The sequence below is a fragment of the Juglans regia genome, chromosome 10 (genome assembly GCF_001411555.2).
Source record: "Juglans regia cultivar Chandler chromosome 10, Walnut 2.0, whole genome shotgun sequence".
Taxonomy (NCBI): Eukaryota; Viridiplantae; Streptophyta; class Magnoliopsida; order Fagales; family Juglandaceae; genus Juglans; species Juglans regia.
In genome coordinates this window covers 31,396,033-31,419,911 of record NC_049910.1, presented here as the reverse complement: position 1 = coordinate 31,419,911, position 23,879 = coordinate 31,396,033, and the positions used below count along the sequence as shown (strand labels likewise).

At 36.8% G+C, this 23,879-nt stretch overlaps 2 protein-coding genes across 2 annotated transcripts; one reads left to right on the top strand and one right to left on the bottom strand.

Annotated features, from left to right (window-relative positions):
- Nucleotides 1-8,240: 8,240 nt before the first annotated feature.
- LOC109020890 (bark storage protein A-like) lies at nt 8,241-12,567 on the bottom strand. Its single transcript, XM_035694499.1, has 5 exons — nt 12,232-12,567; nt 11,220-11,287; nt 10,801-10,956; nt 8,934-9,185; nt 8,241-8,707 (listed from the first exon to the last, which is right to left on the bottom strand). The coding sequence occupies exons 1-5, from the start codon at nt 12,476-12,478 to the stop codon at nt 8,369-8,371; spliced, it is 1,062 nt and encodes a 353-aa protein (XP_035550392.1). The 5' UTR covers nt 12,479-12,567; the 3' UTR covers nt 8,241-8,368.
- Nucleotides 12,568-22,955: 10,388 nt separating this feature from the next.
- On the top strand, nt 22,956-23,609 carry LOC118349699. Its single transcript, XM_035695238.1, has one exon. It carries the CDS (start codon nt 22,956-22,958, stop codon nt 23,607-23,609), a length of 654 nt encoding a protein of 217 aa, XP_035551131.1.
- Nucleotides 23,610-23,879: the final 270 nt, after the last annotated feature.

Here is a 23,879-nt window from a genome sequence, read left to right as displayed (position 1 = left end):
GATCCTGCCCACCAAGGAGTTTGGATTTTGTAAAATTCTCCACCCTTGCTTAGAGAGTAAAGCAAGGTTGAAACTCCTCAGATCTCGAAAACCAAGACCTCCCATTTCTTTGCTATGACTGAGTTGCTTCCAATTTACCCATTGAATTTTGGAACTATCTTCATTGAAGCCCCACCAGAATTTCCTGAGTAATTGATTTAGCTTGTTGGTGATGGAGATTGGTATCAGGAACATACCCATAGCATAGGTGGGAATGGCTTGAAGAACTGCTTTGAGGAGGACTTCCTTGCCTGCTACAGAGAGGTATTTGTTTTTCCAGTTGGAAACTCGACTCCAGGTTCTATCAATAAGAGTATGAAAGGATGCCACCTTTGCTCTGCCCACCAAAGCAGGAAGTCCCAAGTATTTTTCAAAGGTGCCACATGATTTAACCCCTGTAAGCTCCAAAATTTGTTGTTGAGCTGCCTGGCCAGTATTTCTACTAAAGAAAATAGAGGACTTGTCTTTGTTTATCACCTGTCCCGATGCCTTCTCATATATGTCAAGTATGTTGAGCACATGCCTGAGTTCCTCAGCTTTAGCTTGGCAGAAGAGCAGACTGTCATCTGTAAAAAAGAGATGGTTCACTGATATTGGACTTCTTCCAATAGGGACAGGGGTCAAGACACCACAGGCTTCAGCTTGGTTTAAAAGTGCTGTGAGGGCTTTTGCACATAAGATGAAAAGGTAAGGGGATAAAGGGTCCCCTTGCCTAAGGCCCCTTGAAGGCAAAAAGGACTCTTGAGGCTCCCCATTTACAAGTATAGAATATGATACAGACTGGAGGCAGGTCTGAATTAAAGTAATCCACTGGGGAGGGAACCCCATCTTGATCATAATAGCTTCCACAAACTGCCATTCCACCCTATCATATGCCTTACTCATATCTAGTTTCAAAGCCATAAAACCTCTTTTACCTTTCATTCTTGAGTTCATGGAATGTAAGATCTCATAAGCTACCAGTGTGTTATCAGAAATGAGTCTCCCGGGAACAAAGGCACTTTGGTTGAGGGAGATGAGTTTAGGCAGAATAACCTTCAGCCTGTTGGCAATGGTTTTGGAAACAATTTTGTAAACCACATTACACAAACTCATGGGCCTGAAATCAGTAACTCTCTTGGGGTTTTTAACCTTAGGAATGAGGGTAATGAAGGTATCATTAACCTCCTTCAATGAACCACCTTGATTAAGTACTTTGAGTGCAAAATTACACACTTGCTCACCCACCACCTCCCAATGCTTTTGGTAGAACTGAGCTGGGAACCCATCAGGGCCCGGGGACCCTAGTGGATTCATCTGAAAGATAGATTCTTTAATATGTTCTTGGTTGAAAGGGGTCATTAACCAGGCCTGCATCTCTAAATCCAGTTTTGATCCCAATGCAAATAGGTAGTTTTCAAAATTAGTGGGATGTGTAGAGGCAAAAAGGGAAGAGAAAAAACCTGTGAATACACCTCCAATCTCTGCTTGCTCAGTTACAATCCTCCCTAGTGGGACCTCAACCCTTTTAATATAATTGATCTTTCTTCTCTGACTTGCCTGCATATGAAAGTAACGAGTGTTCCTGTCTCCATGTTTGAGCCAGTGTTGTTTTGCCCTTTGGCGCCACTTCAAATCATTTTCTGTCATAGCAGACACCACATCCTCTTGGGCCTTTTTCATGCAAGCAAGATGATTGCCTGAGCCAGATTCTTGTAATTCCCCAATGCTTTGTAATCCCTGTGTGATGTTCAAGTTCTGCTGCTTCTTTGTTTTTTGCTTCCAAGCCAGCAGCTCATGTTGACAAGTATCTAGTTGTTTTCTCAGGTCACTATCCTCACAACTTGATCTATTGTCCCTCCTCCATGCCTCACTGACTACCTTATGGCATTCTTCCTTTAACTCCCATGCCATCTCATATCTGAAGCACACTCTTCTTTTTCTTCTCTTGTGGCTTGTTCTGCATGTTTCAATGAGGAGTGGTGAATGGTCAGATTTAACTGCTGCAAGAGCAGTGCACGAGCTATGTTTGAAAATATCATTCCACTCTTTATTTCCCATTGCTCTATCAATCTTTTCCTTTGTGAATTCCCTGCCAGCCCTATTATTAGACCATGTAAAGCTTAGTCCCTGCGAGTGAATGTCATTAAGGCCACAAAATTCAACTGCTTGCCTAAAATCCTCAATTTGTTTATAGGGTCTGCTTGCTCCACCCATTTTCTCCTTTTGGTGAAGGATCTCATTGAAGTCTCCATAGCACAGCCAGGCCATTGGCCTAGAGGGTTTGATCATCTTCAAAAGTTGCCAACTGCCTTTCCTTTTTCCAGTATCTGGGTGGCCATAGAAACCAGTAAATTGCCATGTTGGTCCACAATCATCTTCCTGAATCAGTGCATTGATATGCCATCTAGTGTAATTAATCAATTTGACATTCCATTTATCTTTCCATAAGAGAGCAATACCACCACTTAGTCCCACACAATCAACTGCAAAGCAACCATCCATCATTAAAGTTCTCCTAATCCCTTCCATTCTTTTTGTTCTGCTTTTAGTTTCCACAAGGAAAACTAACAAGGGGCACTTTTCCTTAGATAAATTCCTAAGGACACAAACTGACCGAGGGTTCCCAAGCCCTCGGCAGTTCCACACCAAAATACTCATTGATTTTGGCAGGGCTGGAGACCAGCCTCTGCCTGAACCAGTGAGTCTTCATTTGTGTCATCAAGTCCTTTACTCTTTTTTGAGACCAAGTTGCTATGTGTCTTCCTCCTCTTGCATCCCCTCTGGTAGAAAACTCTGGCTGACCTGTTAGGGGTATCAACCAGAGGGGTATCACCATTGCCTTCCTCATGAGTGTCTCTTTCCCGAGCCTTTCTTTTCCACCTTCTGACAGTGCTTACCAAGTCAACCCTACCATGCTTCACGTGATCATTTGAGCTAGCCAACTTGCATGACTCCCTTTCTTGTCCCGAATCCTGCTGCCTAGGAACCTGCTGCCTAGGGACATCAAACCTCCTAGTAGGAGCCACCCCCTTCCTTTTTGAACCTTCCCACTTTCCATGATCAAAGGTGGGGTTCCAATTTCCTTCTTTGCACATAAGGTCCTTTTTTGGTGTGTCAGACCCAAAAGATGACACATGCACGTGTGTTGACTGCAGGCCTTCAGTGGATTGATCTTCCAGCTGATCTTGTAACTGGTTCCCAAGGTAGCTACCCTGGACAGGATCAACTCCTACTATTGTTTCTTCTGCTGGTGGTTGGGATTGGACCCCTTGCTTCTTTTCTTCCTCATTTTCCGCTAGGGACGTGTCTTGCTTTCCCGCCAAAACTTCCACTTCGAGAGCTTTGCCCTTGCACCTTGGTTCTTCACGTGCAACCCGATCCCTGTCTCCTTGTTGTTCATCCTTGCGGTGGTTCCCACCTCCACCACCACCGTACCTACGCCTGTCAAAGATGTTTGTGTTTCTGGGTTGCCCTCATAACCAGGGGCCAAATTGGTATGAAACTTGTTCATCGCCTTGTTGTTCAGCTCTCTGCCTTGTGCAGCTCCTTCCTTTGTGAAATAGCACCCCACACTTGAAGCAAAAGCTTTGTAAACGTTCGTATTTAAACGGAATCCATTGTTGTTTTTCACCTAGCATCAGCCATTTCCCTCTCAGAAGCGGTTGATGGATATCCACCGCTACCCTTACTCTGAGGCATCTCCCCCAAGCTCGCCCATCAGCCTCGGCTTCAACTCTGATAACATGACCAATTGCTTCTGCGAACTGCTGACCAAACTCTTCTGTCATGGTTGCTAGCGGCAGGTTATGCAACTGCACCCAAAAAGGTTCAAACCGAAACTGTAATGCATGAATGGATATTGTTTCATCCACTTCCGACATGGTTAGAAGGTGTCTATCGAAGAACCATGGACGTCCACTTAAGATTCTCTCTTTATCTGTCAGCTTTTGGAATTCTATCAGAAAGCATTGTTCTCCCAACTCCTTGAAAATAACCCATCCCTCCAGCTTCCATATTTGAGACATTGTGACCCTAAATCCCTCGTTGTTAACACTCTTTTCAGTTAAGGCCTTCCCCACTAGACAATATTTGCCCCGTGCATCTTCCTCAATGTGAGTTTCTGGGTTGACATGAAAAAAAGAGCTTTCCTCCTTGGAAAGATGTAGCTTCTCCCATTGCGATGCTAAATCCTCTATTTCCATTACGAACTCACAAGCACAAACCGATACCACAGTACTCACATGAAGTGAGACGTAGACCTTTGAGATTAAACCCAAAGCACTCGAACCTCACACTTCCTCTAGAGAAAGGGAGGCACTTCCAAGTTGTTGGGAGATCCTTAAGCTTGTCTAATCATGGCCCATAGAATTTATTCTTAGTTGCCATGGCATTTTATGAGCTTTAGTTATTTTGGATGGCCTTAGAGTCTTTGATTTAGTAACTTGAGCCCAAGAGGGGAGTAGCCCTAGAATGCCTTGTAATTTTCGGCTCTATTTAGAAACTCAGGTCCAATGGCTGTAGATCTATGACCCAAAGCTTAGTCACTAGCGCCATGTGTCATGCATGTATTGAACTATGAATCTGGAATTGATAGTGGGCTAAAGGGGAGAGAGAAGTGTAGGGAAACACCAAGAGGTGGCTTGCACGCCTACCCTGGAGGATTCGCCACTTGTCAACATGCTAGAAACCTTCTAGAATAATCAAGGGACAAAAGGAACCTAGGAAGACTAAATGATTTTCGGCCAACCCATTTCCCACACACTTGGAACATTGTTTTGGCCTTATTTCGAGTTCCAAGGTAGTTTTTTTTTTTTGGAAAGGGAAGCCTAGGGAATATAAATGAAGTTTTTCTAGAAAAGATGCATGAGAAATCGAAAGGGGCACATGAAATTTTGAATTTGTCAGACTTTTGCCAAGTGTAGCATGCATTAAGCTTCTAGAAGATTAGATGAAGGGACTCTTGTATCAAAGGATAAATATGCCCCTAGAATTTCGACTACCACATTTCCAATGCACCTCTTCACTTGCCACTTATTACTTAAGATACCTTTAGACCAATGACACATGAGAATTCACCTAGGGAAGTAGCACTAGGAGTTGAAGCATCAACTTGAGAAGTGGAAGAGAGAGTGGACGGCTAGGGCATGACACATGCCTATGACATGTGTCACTCATGCAAAGTTTATCTCTTGGGAAAAGGAAGAGACTTGGAGTTGTTTTACCTCTTTGCCCTAATGTACAATGCACTTGGTTGTGAATTGGAAGGGGCATAGTTGGATGAGAGGAATTCGGCTAAGGGAAGACCCACACGCCACCCACAAGCCTTTTACCTTCCCAATACAATCCAAAGGTGGGAAACACCATGGGTCATTTTTTGCTAGAGAAGAAGGAAGAGGGAAAGGCCACTTGTCTTACATGCAATGAACTTCAAGCAACCAATGAGAGATTGAGGAAAGTTCTATAAAAAGGGAAGAGAGCCATAAGCCCAAGACTTTCTTCTTGGTCATTTTTTGAGTTTTGGATGTGTTCTGATCTTCTCTACATTCTTATCACACCTTCACTTGAAGATTCTCATACTTTCTCTCTTTTTCTTTCCAACCAAACAAGGAGGATTCCTTTTCAAGAGAGGATTTTGCCACCATCAAGAATAGATAATGTAAGGATCGGTTTTCTCTAGTCTTACAAACACAAGTCACCTTCTCAACTCAAAATGAGGTTCAAATCTCATAAGGATTTCGAGAATGGTGAAATACACACTTCTACCTTCTTCTTTTTTTTTTTTTTTTTTTTTTTTTTTTTTTTTTGGAAAAAGGTTTTAGGGTTTTCAATGAACCCTTGAAGCCGAATGGTGGGGGATGTATACCCTCCATGTTTTCGATCACCACATGTGCATTCATCTTGTTTCAAGTTTTGTTTTACTACATGAGTGAGATGAATGGGGTTTTTGACCTTAAAATCCTAAAGGTCGAATGGTTTAAGATCAAGTGATGCTCTAGAAATCCTCACATACTCAAGAACACGAAATATGATTATTCTAAACACTTTCTAATGAAGCACATTTGGATTTACAGCTTGCTAGTATTTCCTTCAATGGATTTTTGTAAGTATGCACTCAACTTACTCTTAATTAATACTTGTATATATTCGTGTAAATACTTTCATCAATATGTTTGCTTTGTTTGCTATCTATTGTTTGTTTGTTTGAATATGTTTATGTGATCTTGAAATATGAATATTACATGAATGATATGTTTTGGTTTAAGAGTAAAATGGCAAGAATGTTCTTAGCATGTTTCGGTTCTAACGAAAACATTGTGGTTGATTTGTGATACTTGATGGTTCGGCTATACTATGTCTTAGAAGTTTAGGATCTTGGCCAAATACCATAATTTTATGTTTCATTTCGCCATGCTTTGCGTTCTAAGCAAATACATATGAAGACGAAGCATGTTCAAGTGATGATTTTTCATATTTTTGCACCTACATGTTTCGGCCAAGGCCCTTTTTCATGATTCCATGTATGTGTTTTGATATCTCATATGATTTATATTATCATGCCATGAATTGAACATGTTACGATTGGTTATTTCATGCACGGCATTTCATATGTCATATGTCATATGTCAAGTGTAAGTACTCATGTCTTAAGTCTCATGTCACATGCATTTGGAGAAAAGTGTTTTCAAAGAAAAAAGTTTAAAAGTTTTATCACGTCCCTAAGTGCTAGGGCGGGAGAATGTCCTAGTGGAACTCCTATATTCACTCTAGAGTGCTTAAGAATAGAGTAATAATCTCTGGGTCGACAAAGTACAGTCGACGAGTCTCGAATGGATTCTTTTTAAAGAATGCCGAAGCGAGGAAGCGCCTAACGCTAGTGGGTGCATAAGGCATGTAACCCGACGAAGTAAGGCCAAGTTAATATGAATCTTTATTTATGACGTATACATCACGGTGCACCGACCGTTAATAGTGCGGTAACTAGTAGGACCACGAGGTGCAAAGGGGAACCGTGTTGTGTCCACCCTCTGAATAAGGATAAGAGTTCATATGTTATGGACCACTTGATAAAAATCTCATGATATGATAAGGATCACTCGATGTAAATCTTGTGATATGTTCTGATAAGGCAAGTTCTAATTAACATCACGTGAATAAGAAAGTAAAGAAGTTTTTTTGAACAGTTAAAGTCTCTGTTATAAGTCTTTCGAAAATAGTCAAGCCATTTGTCAAGTACATGTCCATACACGCATTTCATGATATACCTCTTGTATGCTTGTGCTAACTATTGTATATTGTGTGATTACTTGCTAAGATTTCTTAAAATCTCATTGTAATAGTTTCCACTACCATTCCCCAACCGAAATGGTAGAAGTTATTGCAAGTACCTCGGACTCCCAAGAGACATGAACCTAGATGGTTCCTTGATAGAGGACAAGTATATTAATTGTTCAGGCTCGTCATGACTATACTGTTGACGCATTAAAACACACGGCTAAGCTTCTCAGGAAGAGCCTAACTAGTATTAGTGAGATTGAGATTGATGCTACGATCTATCAACCATCCAAGAATCTAAAATTTTGGTGGAATATGGACCAGCTGTCTACTTATATGGAGCAAGCCTCGAAGGCCTCAGTTGACGCAAAGGCAACGTCCAAGGACTTAATTCATTTTGAAATAGACAAGATTGCCATCTTTTTCCCTTGGGGATGACAATCCTTGGGGGCAACGACAGAATAATATTAGGCCTTGTTTGGATAATAAGATAAGATGAGATGAAATAATATGTAAATAATAGTAAAATAATTTGTGAATAATAATGAATTTGTTTGAGTTAATATATTTTATGGAGTTTTAGAAAAGAAAAGAGAAAAAGTTGAGTAAAAAGATTTTTAGAATATTATTTTATTTTAGAATTTGAAAAAGTTAAATTATTTTTTGTATTTTGTTTGGAAGTTTGGGAAAGTTGTAATGATTAGGTAATAATTAGATGAAAAAGTCAAAAATTTGAAATTGAAAATTGTTTGTATTTGTGGTGCTTGGATATTGAGATGATATGAGATGTGTTGGAATGAGATATTTTACTATCCAAACCAGGCCAGCTTACTTTATGGGCTGATTTTTTCTCATTTCAAATTCTTAACTTCGGATAAGATTTTTTTTCCACTAACACTCAAGAAGTTACCGGGCGGGCGAGGGGGGTTGGATATATATCAATATAGTTTGGATGAAATCAATGTTTATTATATTCGAAGTTGACTACAATTCTTTGTTGTAGTCAATTATTAATGGAACACGAATGAAGGTTTTGAATGTGACATTCTCACGAAAAAGAAGTAAAAAAGAAAAACTATGAAAACAACAAGGTGACGAATTCAACTACAGCATGAACTGCATTTTGAGCAGCCAATGAAGAGAAGATGCCGGCTTCATTAGACAAATCAGACCCCCCACCAGCCAAGTCAGACAGAGCCCTGATTGCAATAAAAGGTGTCTTCTGTTGAATACAAACCAAAGCAATTGCAGCACTCTCCATATCAATTGCAGTTACATTAAATTTGGTATTCAAGAAAGATCTGTAGGCACCATTGTCCACAAAAACATTAGCACTAACTCCCCTTTTGACCCTCACAACCATTGGTGTTCTTGGCAGACAAGTTGTGTTGACACAACTCCCCAACTTCAAGCCCTGGTTATAGAATATGAATCCAGAATTTATTGTTGTAATCTATCAACTTTTGCATGAAACACTAGTTAGCTATGATATTAGAATGAGGAATAAAGATCTTATGAAATTCTTTGCTTGAATTGTAGACAATTCGAGTAAAAGTGTGTGTGCGTGTGGTGGGGTGGGTTAGGCAGGCGGGGGGTCAGGGGATGTGGGTCAGATTGTATATATGCTAATGCTCTCTTACCTCGAGTTTCTTTGCAACTATGAAGTAATCCTTGTCCACGGGAACCCAGAAGGCATGCTGCCTAACTTCTGGAGTTCCATAAATGGGGAAGATCTCTTCTGGTTGATACCAAACATTGTTCAGAAAATTCTCCATAGGTTTCCCATTTTCAGTTGCATTGTTGTAATCAGAAAATTTGAGGTAACCAATATTTCTTGTGTAATCTCCACTAGGTTCCAAGGCTAACTCATCATTAGGCCCATCTCCATTCCTCTGATTACATTTCAAGAGGAAAAAAAAAAAGAAAAGAAAGAATACAAAACAGAAGATGAGTTGTCAATTTAATTTTCTCTCAAGGCATAAATTGTAACCATAAAAATTAGAAGCTAGAATATGTTGCATTGAGAGAGGTGGAGCGCCCACCCCTTGCATTTAGCATCTTTTGCTTTGGATTGAATTTAGATGGAGATTTTGTTCTTTAAAAAAAAGTAATGTTAAATACAATGATGGAGTGCACAAGTGTCGCGCAATCTTTTTCAAAAAGAGTAGAGTTTACTATTAAAAAATTAAATTTTTTTTTTTTGCATGTGCATCTCGTATTTACTCACTCTTTTTTAAAAGAATTGGATGACACTTGTGCACTCTACGACTGTAAATATCATTTCTCAAATAGAGACCCATACCTTGTACTCAATCACAATTCAGAATAATAATGTTATAACTTCCTCATGTTTATACAAATATATATATATATATATAATTGTAGCCTTCACCAAAGAAAATTATTTTTGGCATGTTACATGGACCAACAAGTGGGTAATTAATGCTGGTGTAACTGTTCTCAGCCAACAGTCAGAAGATGGATTGAACTGCCAATCAGTCTTCTTCAACACTTACATTACAATGCACAGATGGAATAAGTAAATTATGAGTGTTTCTTGCATTTTGCAATTAATATGGAAGGCATGTAATTATTAAGGTTTATTTGAAGTTAAAAGCAAATTAAGTGCAATTAGATAATGGACTTAAATCCTCTAGAATTCATGCCCCAACTTTAGCAGCCAAATAAAGTTTCTTGAACCATGTTTCAAGTTACTAATTGGTGTTCAATTCAAGATAACACATGAGAGCTACTAATTAGGGAGGAGATAATTGGTATCTAGAACAATATTATGACCCCCTATTTTAGAGACTTAAGTAATTATGTGTTTAAACCAAGTGCTTCAACAAGATTTCTTTTGTGTGGCCTAAAAGTTAAAGTATTTGGGATGTAAATAAATTGAAAAATAATTTCTCAAAATTTCCAATTAAATACTTAAGAATAATAATATTAATATAACCATGCTTTATAACTAATTAACATGACACTGTTGCTTTATCAAAGATACTAATTGTTTAAAAAAAAATTATTTGGATTTCAAGTTTTACATATTTGAAACAAAATTGTAAGAAATATAGCATTCAGGTAATAGTGGTAATTTGCATGTATAAGTACTTAATATAAGAAAACAATAAAGGTACTTTGCAAGTGATTTTCTTTCTAGCCAAATGTATGTAGACTGGCTGGTATAACTCCAGCCTTCAAAATGGAGGTCTGGAGTTCGATACTCTTGTCCCTCCCCCCCCCCCCAAAAAAAAAAAGAAAAAAAAAAGTGATTTCTTTTCTAATTCAAAATTTACTCGATGTAAACTGTATATGCCTTATGATCCTTACACCATTTAAGCTTGTTGATTCTCCATTACTACTAATACTTTGTTCAAATTGACAAGAAGATGGTGAAATCAATATTGAAAATAATTTTCTTATCCAATTCCTTAATTACCACAACAGAACAACATGGATAGAAAATGAAACATAAGTAGTAATATTATTCATTCAAGTAAGTACCTGCCAATTCCAGAGACCTGTATGAGCCCAATATTGGGGGATAGTCACATCCCCAATTTGGAGATCAGGGTTTGCATTTCCAGCAATTCCATAATGCACAATACCTTTCACTTTGAATAGACTTAGCAGTAATTGTGTGGTTATTCCTGCATTAAGCTTCTCAAAGAAGAAATGCATGTAGGGCCAATTAATTATTCGATAGATGGTTAACATAAATATTAGAGTAATGTTAAATATAATCTTAGAATATGTAAGTCTTGCATTGTCGATTTGAAAAAAAGTGAGTCCTACCATGAAAAATTAGATTTTTTTTCAGGTGTGTCCTAAGTATGCGGATCTTACACACCATAAGACTGTTCAAATTATTTTCCAAAATATTACTACAAAATGAAAAGCTCGAGTACTTCACATATACATACCATGCCCAATCCTGTCATAGCAACTATAACCTTTTGATTTCCCAGCTCTCCAAATCGAAACCTTCTTCCTTTGAACAAATCATGCATATATATAAAGAGTCAATCAATTTAAATCCAAATTAAGGGACATATTTTTTCCCCAATTGTTCTTTCTTTTTTTTTTTATACTAGGGAAAATGTCAATTCCACCACATGAGACTTAGGGCTTGTTTGGGAATACAAATTTTCTCATCTCATCTCAAAATTCTTCATAATTTCTTTCCCAAATATCACTAAACACAAACACTTTTAAATTTCAAATCTTCAACATTTTCATCTACTCATTACAACTTTCATAAACTCCCAAACAAAACACAAAAAACCATACAACTTTTTCATATTTTAAAACAAAAATAACATTAAAAATTATATTCAAACAATATTTTAACTCTATAATTTTGTATTCAATTTTTTCTCTCTCATTTTCCAAAACTCAATAAAATATCTTAACTCAAACTATTTCACTACTATTCACAAACTATTTCATTACTATTTACATATTCTTTGACTCATTTCATTGCCCAAACACTCCCTTAATTCCATTCCTTGTTCATCAGTTTTTATCCATCGATCATCTCTTTAAATAGAATTCTTGTCTTTACTTCCCTAGGTTTCCTCAACAAAAACACATAAAAGTCAGAAGCTACTTTCACAAAAAAATGATAAAAATTTATCTGAAATTTCAAACATATTTTCCACGATTCCCGGCCACCGGTACCCTTGCAAACATCAATTGAACACATATAAAAAAGTTAATTTCTCAGTGCTTAAAAAGATAACAAGCATATATAGCCCCATTTTATTAGATCCAGACCCCATTGACACCCATATATATAATACATATAACTGACAAATGATCAAGTGCTTTGAAACATGAAATTAATAAGAAACTTCATCAGCAGGTAATAGTTAAGACGTACGTACGAACACATACTGAAATGATCCATATTACATATAAATATTATTAATTTACCTGAAAAATCCAAGAAGGGAAACTCGCCATCGGCCACAAAGCTGGAAGAGTTGAGAAGAGGGTTCATCTCGTAGGAGTTTGGCACCACAATACCCAAGTATGGACCCCTCTTGTTTATTCTTTCAATCTTTTTCCCTATATCATTGCTAATTGCTCCATAGGCTTTGCTCATGCTAATCCCCACAACCACAATATTCATTAATACCATTACAAAACTTGGCAACTTCATCCTAAAGGGACTCACCATCTTTCCCACAAACCTCACCAAAGCTGATAGATCTCAACGTTTCAATGCTACACAGAGAGAGAGAGAGAGAGATGTGTGAAAAATAACCCCTTTATAAAGAAGTCATAACTGGGATTATATCATGTATAAAAGTCAAAACCTAAGATCTTAGAAAAGCCGCCAAAAGCTGGCATAATATTCTTGATATCGATGTTATTGAAGGAAGAAGATTGAATAGTATACATTAATTTGATTGGGAGATAAGACATGACGCGTATATAAATTATTGGAGCCTGGAATCGTGGAAGATCGGATACTCATGCATGCATGCATGCTAGCCAGCTGCATTAATTAATTATTGGAAGCTAATTAACAGGATATATCCTATTTCTTGTTTGATAAATGTTGGCCGGATGAGACGAGAGATCAGTCTTTAATTTTGTCCAAAATTATGGTACTGCGCAAGAAATTTAAACTCTTAAGAACTTGCGCATTTTCTTCCGTTTGGCACTTTTGCTGACTTTTTGCCCACGGAGTAGACACGTACATATTTCATATACGCATAAAGTCGTGGTTTGGCATTGGAGGACAATGAAAACAATAAGTGGCCCAAAATAGAGAGGTTTGGATTTAGAGATAAGTTGAAATTGGTTGAGATGATTTGTGAATAGTAGAATAAAAGTTGAATTATTTATTATATTTGGTGTGAGAATTTGAAAAAGTTGTTTTGAGATTTAAAAAAGTTAAATTGTTTATTACATTTTGTGTAAAAATTTGAGAAAGTTGTAATGATGAGATGAGATGAGTTGAGATGGGTTTTGAATCCAAACCTCTCATTATTTATTTTTTTCTTTTTTTTTAACTTTTTTTTAAAAGAGCAGGAAGTCACATGTCCAATAGTGACCCCTCCCAAATTTATTAATAAAACCTTCACTTATGGCGGAGGAATATTGAGGTGACAAGAAAGGACCATTTGAAAACTCATCAGGCCCACAACAAAGAAAAGCAAAACAAAGACCAACTTATAAATTGACTATAAACAATAACCACAAAACCCAGAATAAAAACTAAACTCTTAAAGATGGAAGGCCTAAGATATCCAAATGGAGCAATCCCCGAAGAGTCCGTGGCAAAACACAGTTATTAGAAAAAGCCAAGTCAGGGCCTGAGGCTCCTACATTAGCTAACCAATCCGCCACCATATTACCTTCAGTAAAAACATGTTGAAACAGACAATGAAGAGAACGAGTCAAAATAATAATTTCTTCCCAAAACGCCCTCTCAACCACCACGATAGCACCACGATAGCACCACCATCGAATCCATTTCTATTATGATGTTAGAAATATTTAAAGCCTTGCAAAAATTCAAACCATGGAGAAGTGCCAAAAGTTTCGCTTTATTGTTGGAACCGATCCTAATAGGAGAGGCATAAGCCTGGACAAGACCTCCTGAATCACTACGAATAACCCTACCAATGCCACAAGATCCCGAATTTCCGAGACTACTACCATCCGTGTTCAATTTATACCATCCCGACGGAGGCTTAAACCACTTAACCAATTTGCAAGAAGGAGCTTTAGGCACAATTGGTTTAATCCACAAGGCCTCTAAAATCTTACCATCCCGATGAGACAACCACTTAGGATTCTTTACCACATGACAAAGGGAACCAAGCCACACACAAATAGAATGACTAACAACCTCATAAGATTCTCAAATACCTTCAATTCGAGCAAGGCATCTTCTCCTCCAAACCTCTCATTATGTAAATCAATTAATATCAATTAGTATATATAGTTGATTTATTATATTTTCATTCTTTTTTGGCCTTATTTACTTATAAATAGGGACATATATTATGTATTGAATAACACTTGATGATAATAATTAAGATGTAGTCTCTCTCCCTCCTCCTCTCTTCTCCATCTCATTTTCTATTATATTCTATTTTCTAACATCAATAATTCACGTAAAAATAATAAATAGAAAAAAATTATTTATAAGCACTTTTTTCACACCCAGTACTGCTATTGTGAAAACGTTTCATATTAATGGTTTTTAGAAGATATTGGTTATTCAATTTACTTAACGTTGAATGGGTCCCATAACAGGTCACTACAACAGAAATGGTTTTTTGGGACGAAAATTTGTCCCAAAAATTGTGATTTCGTCCCAAAATACTTCTTGGGACACAAAAAAATTGTCTCAAGGTCGTTTCAATAACACTGTCCCAAAAGGTATTTTGGAATGAAATTGAGCAAAACCTTTTGATTGCATTCTAACGAAACATTTTTTTTGTACGATTGAATTTCGTCCCACAATCACATTCGAACAGTATAAACATTACATTCGATCGTCAATTATGTTCAAATGCATCCTTTATGAGTGGTCGAATGATACCAGTCCGTTCGACCAAATTGGCATGGGAAAACATTCGAACACAAAATTTGATGGCCGAACAGTAAAATATGTTTGAATGTATTGAGTAAAACGTTCAATCGGACTATGATACAATCGAATGATTTGCTATGAGATGACTTTCGAACGTTGATTTCATGTTTGATGTTATCATTCGAGCGGTTCTCAATGTTGTTCAAACATTTAATAAAGATTACATTTGAATGTTCTGTATCAATGTTCAAATGGTTTTACTGATTTTGTTCGAACGGTTTTAGGTTGTTTCAATGGTAACGATTTAATTTTACCTAATAATAAAAAAAACTAAATAGACATACATAATATTTTAAAAAATATATTACAATTTGTTCATTATCCATACAAGTAGTCTCATAAGTGCGAACTATATAAATAAAACAGTAGTACTAGCATTCTTTGTATAGAAATATATCTCAAGATCTGTACATATAATATAAATCAGTTGCTTGGAACCTGAACTGTTGCATAAGTATTTGCATTTGGAGTTGCATCTCTTTTTCCTGAACTCTTCTTGTTGTTCATGCTATTTCATGCTCATCTCCATGTCTTCATGTCTCGCCAATTGAGCCTCTAACTCATGCTACCTTGTATTCAACTCCTCGATCTTAGAATTCGCTTCCAAGTCTAATGCTCAAGATGTGGTGGAGGCATACCCAGATGATGAGGAATAGCTAGAAGGCTTTAGCGATCCAAACTCGGCTCTAAAATATCCTGAACGTTGACCTAGAACTTGTGTAAGAATACATCACTTGTTAAATAATTTTGATCTGACACAAATTCAGCACGTAGGGCAATCATATTTTCTACACACAAGAGAAAGAATTGATATCGCCACAAATATTCAAATATGTTTAATTAAAACAGATAATAATACTTAAATATTTTTTATGGGCATCGTGATGAGTCCACTCTCCATTACGAGCAATATTGGATGCAGCGTATAATTTTGTTAGATCATAATTGGTATCTAACTTTTGCTACAAGAGATATTTGTTGAAATATAAAGTCATTACAATAGGTGCAAATAACAAACTATACACAATAAAAAAAATATAAAATAGCATCACCAATTTCTTAAAAAGGGGATGGAAAATCTTGAGCCTGCATGATAATGAATATTTAACTTCGATCTATTTGTTTTGTTTATAGAACTTCACTTCTACATAGAAGTTATAAATATTAAGAAGCAAAAATTATAAATAGGACACGTAAAACAATTCATTTAATTTACCTTATATAATGGATTCTGAAGCATGTCACAAAGATTTTTCCGATCGAAAGGTTGGACATCCTGACAAGGATGTTGGCATGACTCTTCCTTGTTCTCGAACTTATTATAATACTCATGACACATCGCGTTATATTTGCAGAATGCATTACACATAAGTTCACCGACAGTCTTACGCTCCTCTCTCCAACCAAAATTTAGTTCGAAGTCATTCTTAAAAAAATATATACACAAAGAAATTATCACTTGCATATTCTATATTTTGCATACATATTAAATAATGTTATAAATCAATTCTTTAAATATTACCAAACAACGCTCTTTCACATTTTGGTAAACTTTCTGCCATGAACTAATAGATAAAGGTGCATAAATTCGTGTAAGAGTACCCACCTGCTATGCATGCCAAACTGTTGGTTGTCCTTCACCAGCGTTTTGTTCGTCATGAATGTTAACTTTAATCTTACCTATTTTACAATATTTTTCTAACGTCACGTCTTTAGTAATGCCTTAACATTGACAAGGTTGTACTGTTGACTTTAAAAAAATATAATATTCGTTGTAAAAATGAAGTAAATGATAGTTAGAAAAGATATAATATATATTAATTACCTTAATTGAAACAAAATGGCTATAAGATTTTACATTCTTCTATAACAAAATGCTTATAAGATTTTACATTCTTCTATAACAAAATGCTTATAAGATTTTACATTCTTCTATAGAGTTAATCACTAGTGGTGAGTCAGATGAAAAAGCATGAATAAGTAGAGATGGGATGCAAACTTCCATATAATTTCAAAAGCACTGATACATCCATTACATAAAAAGATTTGTCTTAAAATGTAATGTGAATACAAAACCGTCAATCATATGTATCAGTTTCAGTTGACCATTCGCTCTCATCATCTATACATACTTCAGATGACTCAACATTTTTCTCAATTGTCACATCAACAATTACAGCCTCAATATATTTCCTATGTAATAGAATCATCTCGTATTGGTTCAAATCCACAAACAAGTTAAAGACGGTTGGACTCTTTTGGTATGCTTCTTGAGTAGATGGATCATCTTTTTCTTCATCTTGTCTCTCATTCTTGGTGATAACATCATATATATTTCTTGGATAAAACTTTTATCCCTCTGAATCGTGGGTAACATCAAAGTTTCCAACATGGACTCATATATATTTTTCTCAATATGCATAATATCGAGATTATGCCGCAATTTTAATGTCGACCAGTATGGGAGTTCGAAAAATATACTATTTTTTGTCCAATTCAACTCATTCGCAGTTCGTTTTCTCTTTCATTATTTTTTACCAAATTCATTACAACCGACATCTACCAATTGTGTAAGTACATCTTGGCCAGACAAATATGGTGGAGGGTGCCCTCATTCAAAAGTGTCATCAAACATCCTAGAATTTCTACACCATCTATGATCACCAGGTAAAAATCAACGATGACCTATGAAGTATAGTTTCCTCTCATACGTAAGTCATTAAGATTGGGTATGTTTGTTACAAGTCGGACATTTCATTTTCCCTTAGTACTCCAATCTGACAAAATTCTAAAAGCGAAAAAATCATTTGTTGTCCATAACAAGACAACATGCATCTTGAACAACTTTTTTATTAATGAATCAAATGTTAGGACCCCATTCTCTTACAAATATTTCAATTTTACAATCAATTGCTGTAGATATACGTCTATATCATTTCTCAGAGATCTCGGACTTGGAATGAGAAAACTCATTTGAAATTGGATCCTTCATACACTTCCATGGTGGCAGATTATATAGCATAAGTACAACTGGCCAAGTACTATGACTAGTAGTCAAGTTCCCAAACAGATTAAATCTATCTGTTGCTAACTCAAGTCGCACATTACGAGATTCTTCAACAAATCATGGGTGTTCCAAATCAAATTCCTTCAAAACCTGAAAATCAGTAGGATGTGACAAGAAACCATCATTCCTGACTTTGGATGATGAGTGTCATGTCATGTCTACAGTTTTTGCACGTGACATAAACAACCATTCTAATCAATGGAAAATGGCGTACAACCTTTTACAACATAGTCTGCTTCTCAGATGTCCATCTTGATTCATGGCGAATGGGACACTCGTTCAATTGCTTATTCTCTCACCAAAATAAGACACAATCATTCTTACGTGCATGTATTACATTGTAATTAAACCCGAGTCCTTCCTTCTTCTGTTTTGCTTCATAGAAGTTGCGAGATAAAATATTATCTGATGGAAGTATTTTTTTAAATAGTTCGAGTAAAATATTGATAGCCTTTACCGATAATTGGCACATAAATTTTATGTGAAGTAGTCCAACTGTAAATGACAATTTATTATGCCTTCTGCATCTTGGATATAACTCACGTTGTGAATCATTCAACAAGTGTGCAAAAGTGTTATAACCCGCATAATTTGAATTTGATGTGTCTGTATCACCTTCATCCATAAACATTCATGCACCAATGTCACCCAGTATTTGCTCCATATCCTTATTGTATTCATCACTAACAATATTTGATTTTACATCTTCATCGATGTTTTCTTCTTCATGTGGAGACTGAATGACGTTGAATATGGTTCATCGTGTAAGACCCAATCAGTATAACCCTGGTTGATACATTTGACAAACAGATGCTCTCTCTCACAAAGTCTGTATTATGAGAATATAAATTTTGTATTGTCGCCTTAGGCATCTAATACGCCCACCACTATCAACTGTATAGGATGCGAAGTCTAAGACTTTCTTAAAATTTTCAACATATACATTGTAATCATCACCCAAGCGATCTCTAACTCGCATCCAACTCTTATCCATGCCTAATACCCTATTATAAACAGTCACGTGGACATCAACAAACAAGCATGTATCTAACATATTTTCAATTTATTCATTTCACAAGATGGTTCTATTCCAATCAAGATTGTAAGATCATAGTCGCCAACCTATCAACTATTTTCTGTCACGTTCAACAAAATTTTAACAGCATCTTCCCATAGTTATCTAAATATGCTCATTTGGTCGTGTGCACATCAACGACAAGTAACACGTCAATGCACCAACACCGAAACTGCATATCTAGAGAACAACAAGGGATGACTTAATCAAAATCATAATGTTGGACGCGAATAGATACAGTTGGATAGTTTGCCAAAATGATCTTACAAGCTCAAACTGTCCACTCTGAACAATTCAAGAGTTATCAATCAACCGTTTAATAGGATTGATAACTCTCGAACGGTTCTAAGTTTTATTTTAATGCAACATACAACACACGAGAATAATACACAATAACAATTCAGAATACAAGAATATATAAAGTAGTAGATAATTATATAATTCAGGTGTTATTTTTTTGCTATATAATTTAATTGTGCTATATGATTTGCTTAAATCTAATTAATTGTGCTATATGAATATATCATTAGATTTTGTATATGTCTATTTTATATTAAGTATTTTGTTAAGTATTTTAATTAGAATTACTCTCATTATGTTAACTACTTCTAACCAAGTATTTTTTTATTAGTATATTTACTCACTTGGGTGCATGTTTTTAAGTATTAATTATACTCTCATTATGTTTATTATTGTGATGTTCTATTATGTGATAATTTAAAATATATTTTTATAATTTAATTAGTAATTTAACTAGAGTACTTTGTGTAATTTGTAATGGAAAATCACGTTCGAACGTATATAATGTACGTTCGAATGCAGAATGACCATTCGAATGGTAACAGATACTATTCAATGCAACCTAGTTTCCAGACTCGAACGCAAAACAACATCGACAAATACACTCTTCAAAATACAATGATTATTCACAAACCAATCTCACAAATCATGAACAATACAAACGAAAAAATATAGATATAAATTATAATGAGTAGAAATCAGAAGTTTTACTTTCAATACAATTCCAAACAATCCAATAAATAATAAAATACCTACACCACATGTAGGGGATACAATAAAATTAGTAAACATCTAAAATTTACAATGATAAACATAAGTTAAAGATGCATAGATATTTACCAAAGATCATCTCCTAGGAAAATTTATGTGTATTTCTTTCTCCTACTCTCCCTCAATCTTACTCACTCTATCTCTGTCTCTAAACCCAAGTGTAATTACCTTCTCTCTCTAAATTTTGAAGAAAAAAGCCACTCAAATACCCTAGCTATCTCTGCAAAACGAAGAAGAAGTCTCAAATGAGGAGTGTGCGATGCTATGAGTGATCTACGGTATTTAACCCAGATCTAGTATTTTTGAACTTATTACGGCGACAAAATGTCGTTATAACAAGTTTCTTGAATTCAAACGATGTTGTTCCAATTAAAACAACGTTTATTACGGTGAAAAAATTCATCAACTATGCAACCTTTTAAAATCTATACCGTTTGAACCCCTCATATTTACATTCGAACGTGAAAATTTTCTCAACGCATAATTTTTTCCTCTGATAAAATTTTTGTGACACTGCTTGTACAAATACCGTTCACACTTTAATCTGATGCTCAAGGATTGGTGGGAGAAATTCCCGCCACCATTTCAGCAGCTGCCAAAACCCCTAGCGATCGCTCGAACATGACTCACCACTGGAGAAAACGTTCAAATGTTCCTATCCAATTCGAACAGTGGTACATCATGATAGATATATATATATATATTATATACTATAATATATTTTATGAGTATATATTATAAATACTATATTAATACTAGTATGGTATATATATATATACACTATCATATATACTATCATATACTGTTAGACTATATAGTATCGTATTAACACACGTAGTCGTCTTCGACTAAGCCTATGTTTGAAGATACCGAGAATATCCTTAGGCGATTTTTTGTCTGTTAGGGTTTTTTACGTGTGAATTGCCTGGCTGCCGCGGGGGGCACTGGTAGCTCTATGCCGGTGGCCACCCCTCGATCATTTGCAGAGCTCCTCTCTGCAGCCCCTCAACCGATCTTGGATGTGCTTCTGCCATCAAGGGCTCTAAAAACAATAGAGGGAGAAGTTTATTTCTTGTTTTTGATGGAGGAAATCTTGTAGTCAGCTGAACCTTTTAGGTTTTCATTGGTCCTGAAGTTTCTTAGACAGTGACCACCCTTAAATGGATCAGATTATTTATCAAAAAAAAAAAAATGGGGTCTGTCTGGAGTTGTCATTGTTTCATCTATGAGAAAGCCGCGTAACGTGTACGTCCAATTGACGTTGGAGGAGGATTTCAATAAGACTTTTTGGAGGGAAGTTTGCAACATCGACGGAGTGGTGGTTGTTCCAGTCTGGATTTTCCTTCTAGGTTTGGCTCCAAATTTTTACCATCCATCAATCCTGAAATGTCTCACGGTACCAATTGGGAAGTATATACTGTGTGATAATTCTATGCGGCGTGCAACTAGAACTGACGGGGCGAGGGTGTGTTTAGAGCTAGAAGCTGCAAAGTCTCCGCTCTCATCATTCTAGATTGGGGCTCCATCTTGTCCTACGAGTCGTAGGCAGGAGGTGGTGTACGAAACGTTACCTGCATTTTGCACCAATTGTAAATTACAGGGGCATAACTTGAAGACATGCAAAAAAGGGAAGATAGGGAAGGAGAAAGAGAAGAAACTTGTTCGTAGGGAATATAGAGAAGTGCCAAAACAGCTAAACTCTTCGGATCCATCGGGTTCGAACCTAGAGTCACAAGAAGTGGCAGATTTAGGCATGGAAAGTAAGGTTTCAGATGCTTTGGTACTGGTTAGTGAAGTTCAACCTATTGATAGGGAAGAGGAGGAAGTGGCTATTTTTCAGTTCGTGGAATCGCATGGAATGGTTTCTAGGGAGAAGGCAAAGGAGGTGGAGCCACAAGGCTTTACAGAAGGGGTGTCCGCTGTTCTGGAGGAGATGGCTCCAGTGGTTTCTGAGGTGGCGGTAGTGTAGAGCCCTGGCGAGGTGATAGTGGCTCAAAATGAAGTGGAAGTTAATGTGCTGAATAATTCGAAGACGGTTCCAATTATCCTTACAGAGGTGGTGTCGCTTGTTAATGAAGTGGTTTATTCTGTTCCTGAGGAGTTGAATATGCAGGTCTTGGATAGTAATATGCGCTTGAGTCTTGTGGAAGTGGCGCAGGAGGATTTGTTATCTATAGTGGTGAATCATTCTGAAGTATTACAAGGTGGAACGTTAGTTGGGCAGGGCACAGAGAGTGGGTTGATTGAGGATGGCAGTGTTATGGCTAATCCGTTGGCCAGTTTCTCTAATATAGATATAATGGTCGATAAAGGTTTGCCTAGTAAAGATGTTTGTTCTGATTCTGATACGTAGGATCATGGAAAGAAAAAGGGTGAGGATATTGGCATGAAAGTTCGCAGCAGCAAACGGGTGATTACCTGTTCCTCTAAATTGAATTTATGATAAGTCCAATATTGTATTGGAACATTAGAGGTGTAAGATCTTCTAAGAGCCGGTTGAAAAATATTTTGAGTATGTATAAACCGAAAGTTGTTGCGATAGTGGACCCCTTTCTACGGGACGCATTATTGGATGATGTTAAAAGGGTGTTGGGTTTTGATTATGGGTTATTGAATTGTGCTTGGGACGGTAAATTGTGGATTTTTTGGATGAGTGATGTCAATGTTAGTATGGTTAGTTGCGGAACTCAACATATTACTATTCTCGTGTCTGATGGTATGATGAAATGTAAAGCTTCATTTGTTTATGCTAAATGTACGTATGATCAACGGCGGGAGTTGTGGAGAGATCTCGCAAAGGAGAGCAAAAAATTGGGCCATGGTTAATAAAAATGGATTTTAACGTTATTGTCTCTGATGAGGAACAACGAGGTGGTCATCCACGTCCTTTGGTGGCTATGGAGGAGTTTAATTCTTGGATTCACTCTTGCGGATTGTTGGAGTTAAAATATTTGGGTAAGAGTTTCTCTTGGTGTAATGGGCATGCCGGGCGTTCTCGTAGTTGGGCTCATTTGGATCATTCTTTGGCCGCTCAGAATTTTGTTCAAGCATTTCCGGATTCTTTCTTGAGATATTTGCCTCGCATCTCATCATATCATGCTCCTATGGTCATTTCTCTAGTGAAAAATGTTGCAGAGTATGTGCCGTCTCCTTTCCATTTTCAACAGATGTGCGTGGATCATGTGGACTTTCCTAGATGCGTCCGAGAGGCTTGGGATCAACTTGAGGTCCGTAGTGGTCTTCTGAAGCTTGTGATAAAACTAAAAAAATTGAAAGTAACTCTGAAAGGATGGAACAAACCAGTTTTTGGATGGACAAGTGGGCATATTAAGGAGTTGGAGGATCGTATTGAGCGGTTGGAGAGTCAATTACAGTTCAGTTATGATGAAGAGGTGGAACTTGATCTGTTGGCTTTAAAAATGGAGTTGGATACCTGGAATAATTGTGAAGAAGTGTGGTTAGCTCAGTGTGCTAAAGTCAGTTAGTGGCGACATAGAGATCAAAACTCACGTTACTTTCATGCCATCCTTAATAAACGGAGGCAATCGAAGATCATAGAGATGCGGCTTCCCAATGGCTTAACGTTAAAGTCCCATCAAGAAGTTCATGATGGGGTTGTGCACTATTTCAGGGAGTTCTTGGGGAAGTCTACTTGTGTAGTGCTTCCAGATCTGGGTTATTATATGTCTAATGTGACCTCGAATGATGATAATTTGAGACTTTGTTCGGCGCCCATAGAAGAGGTGGTGAAACAA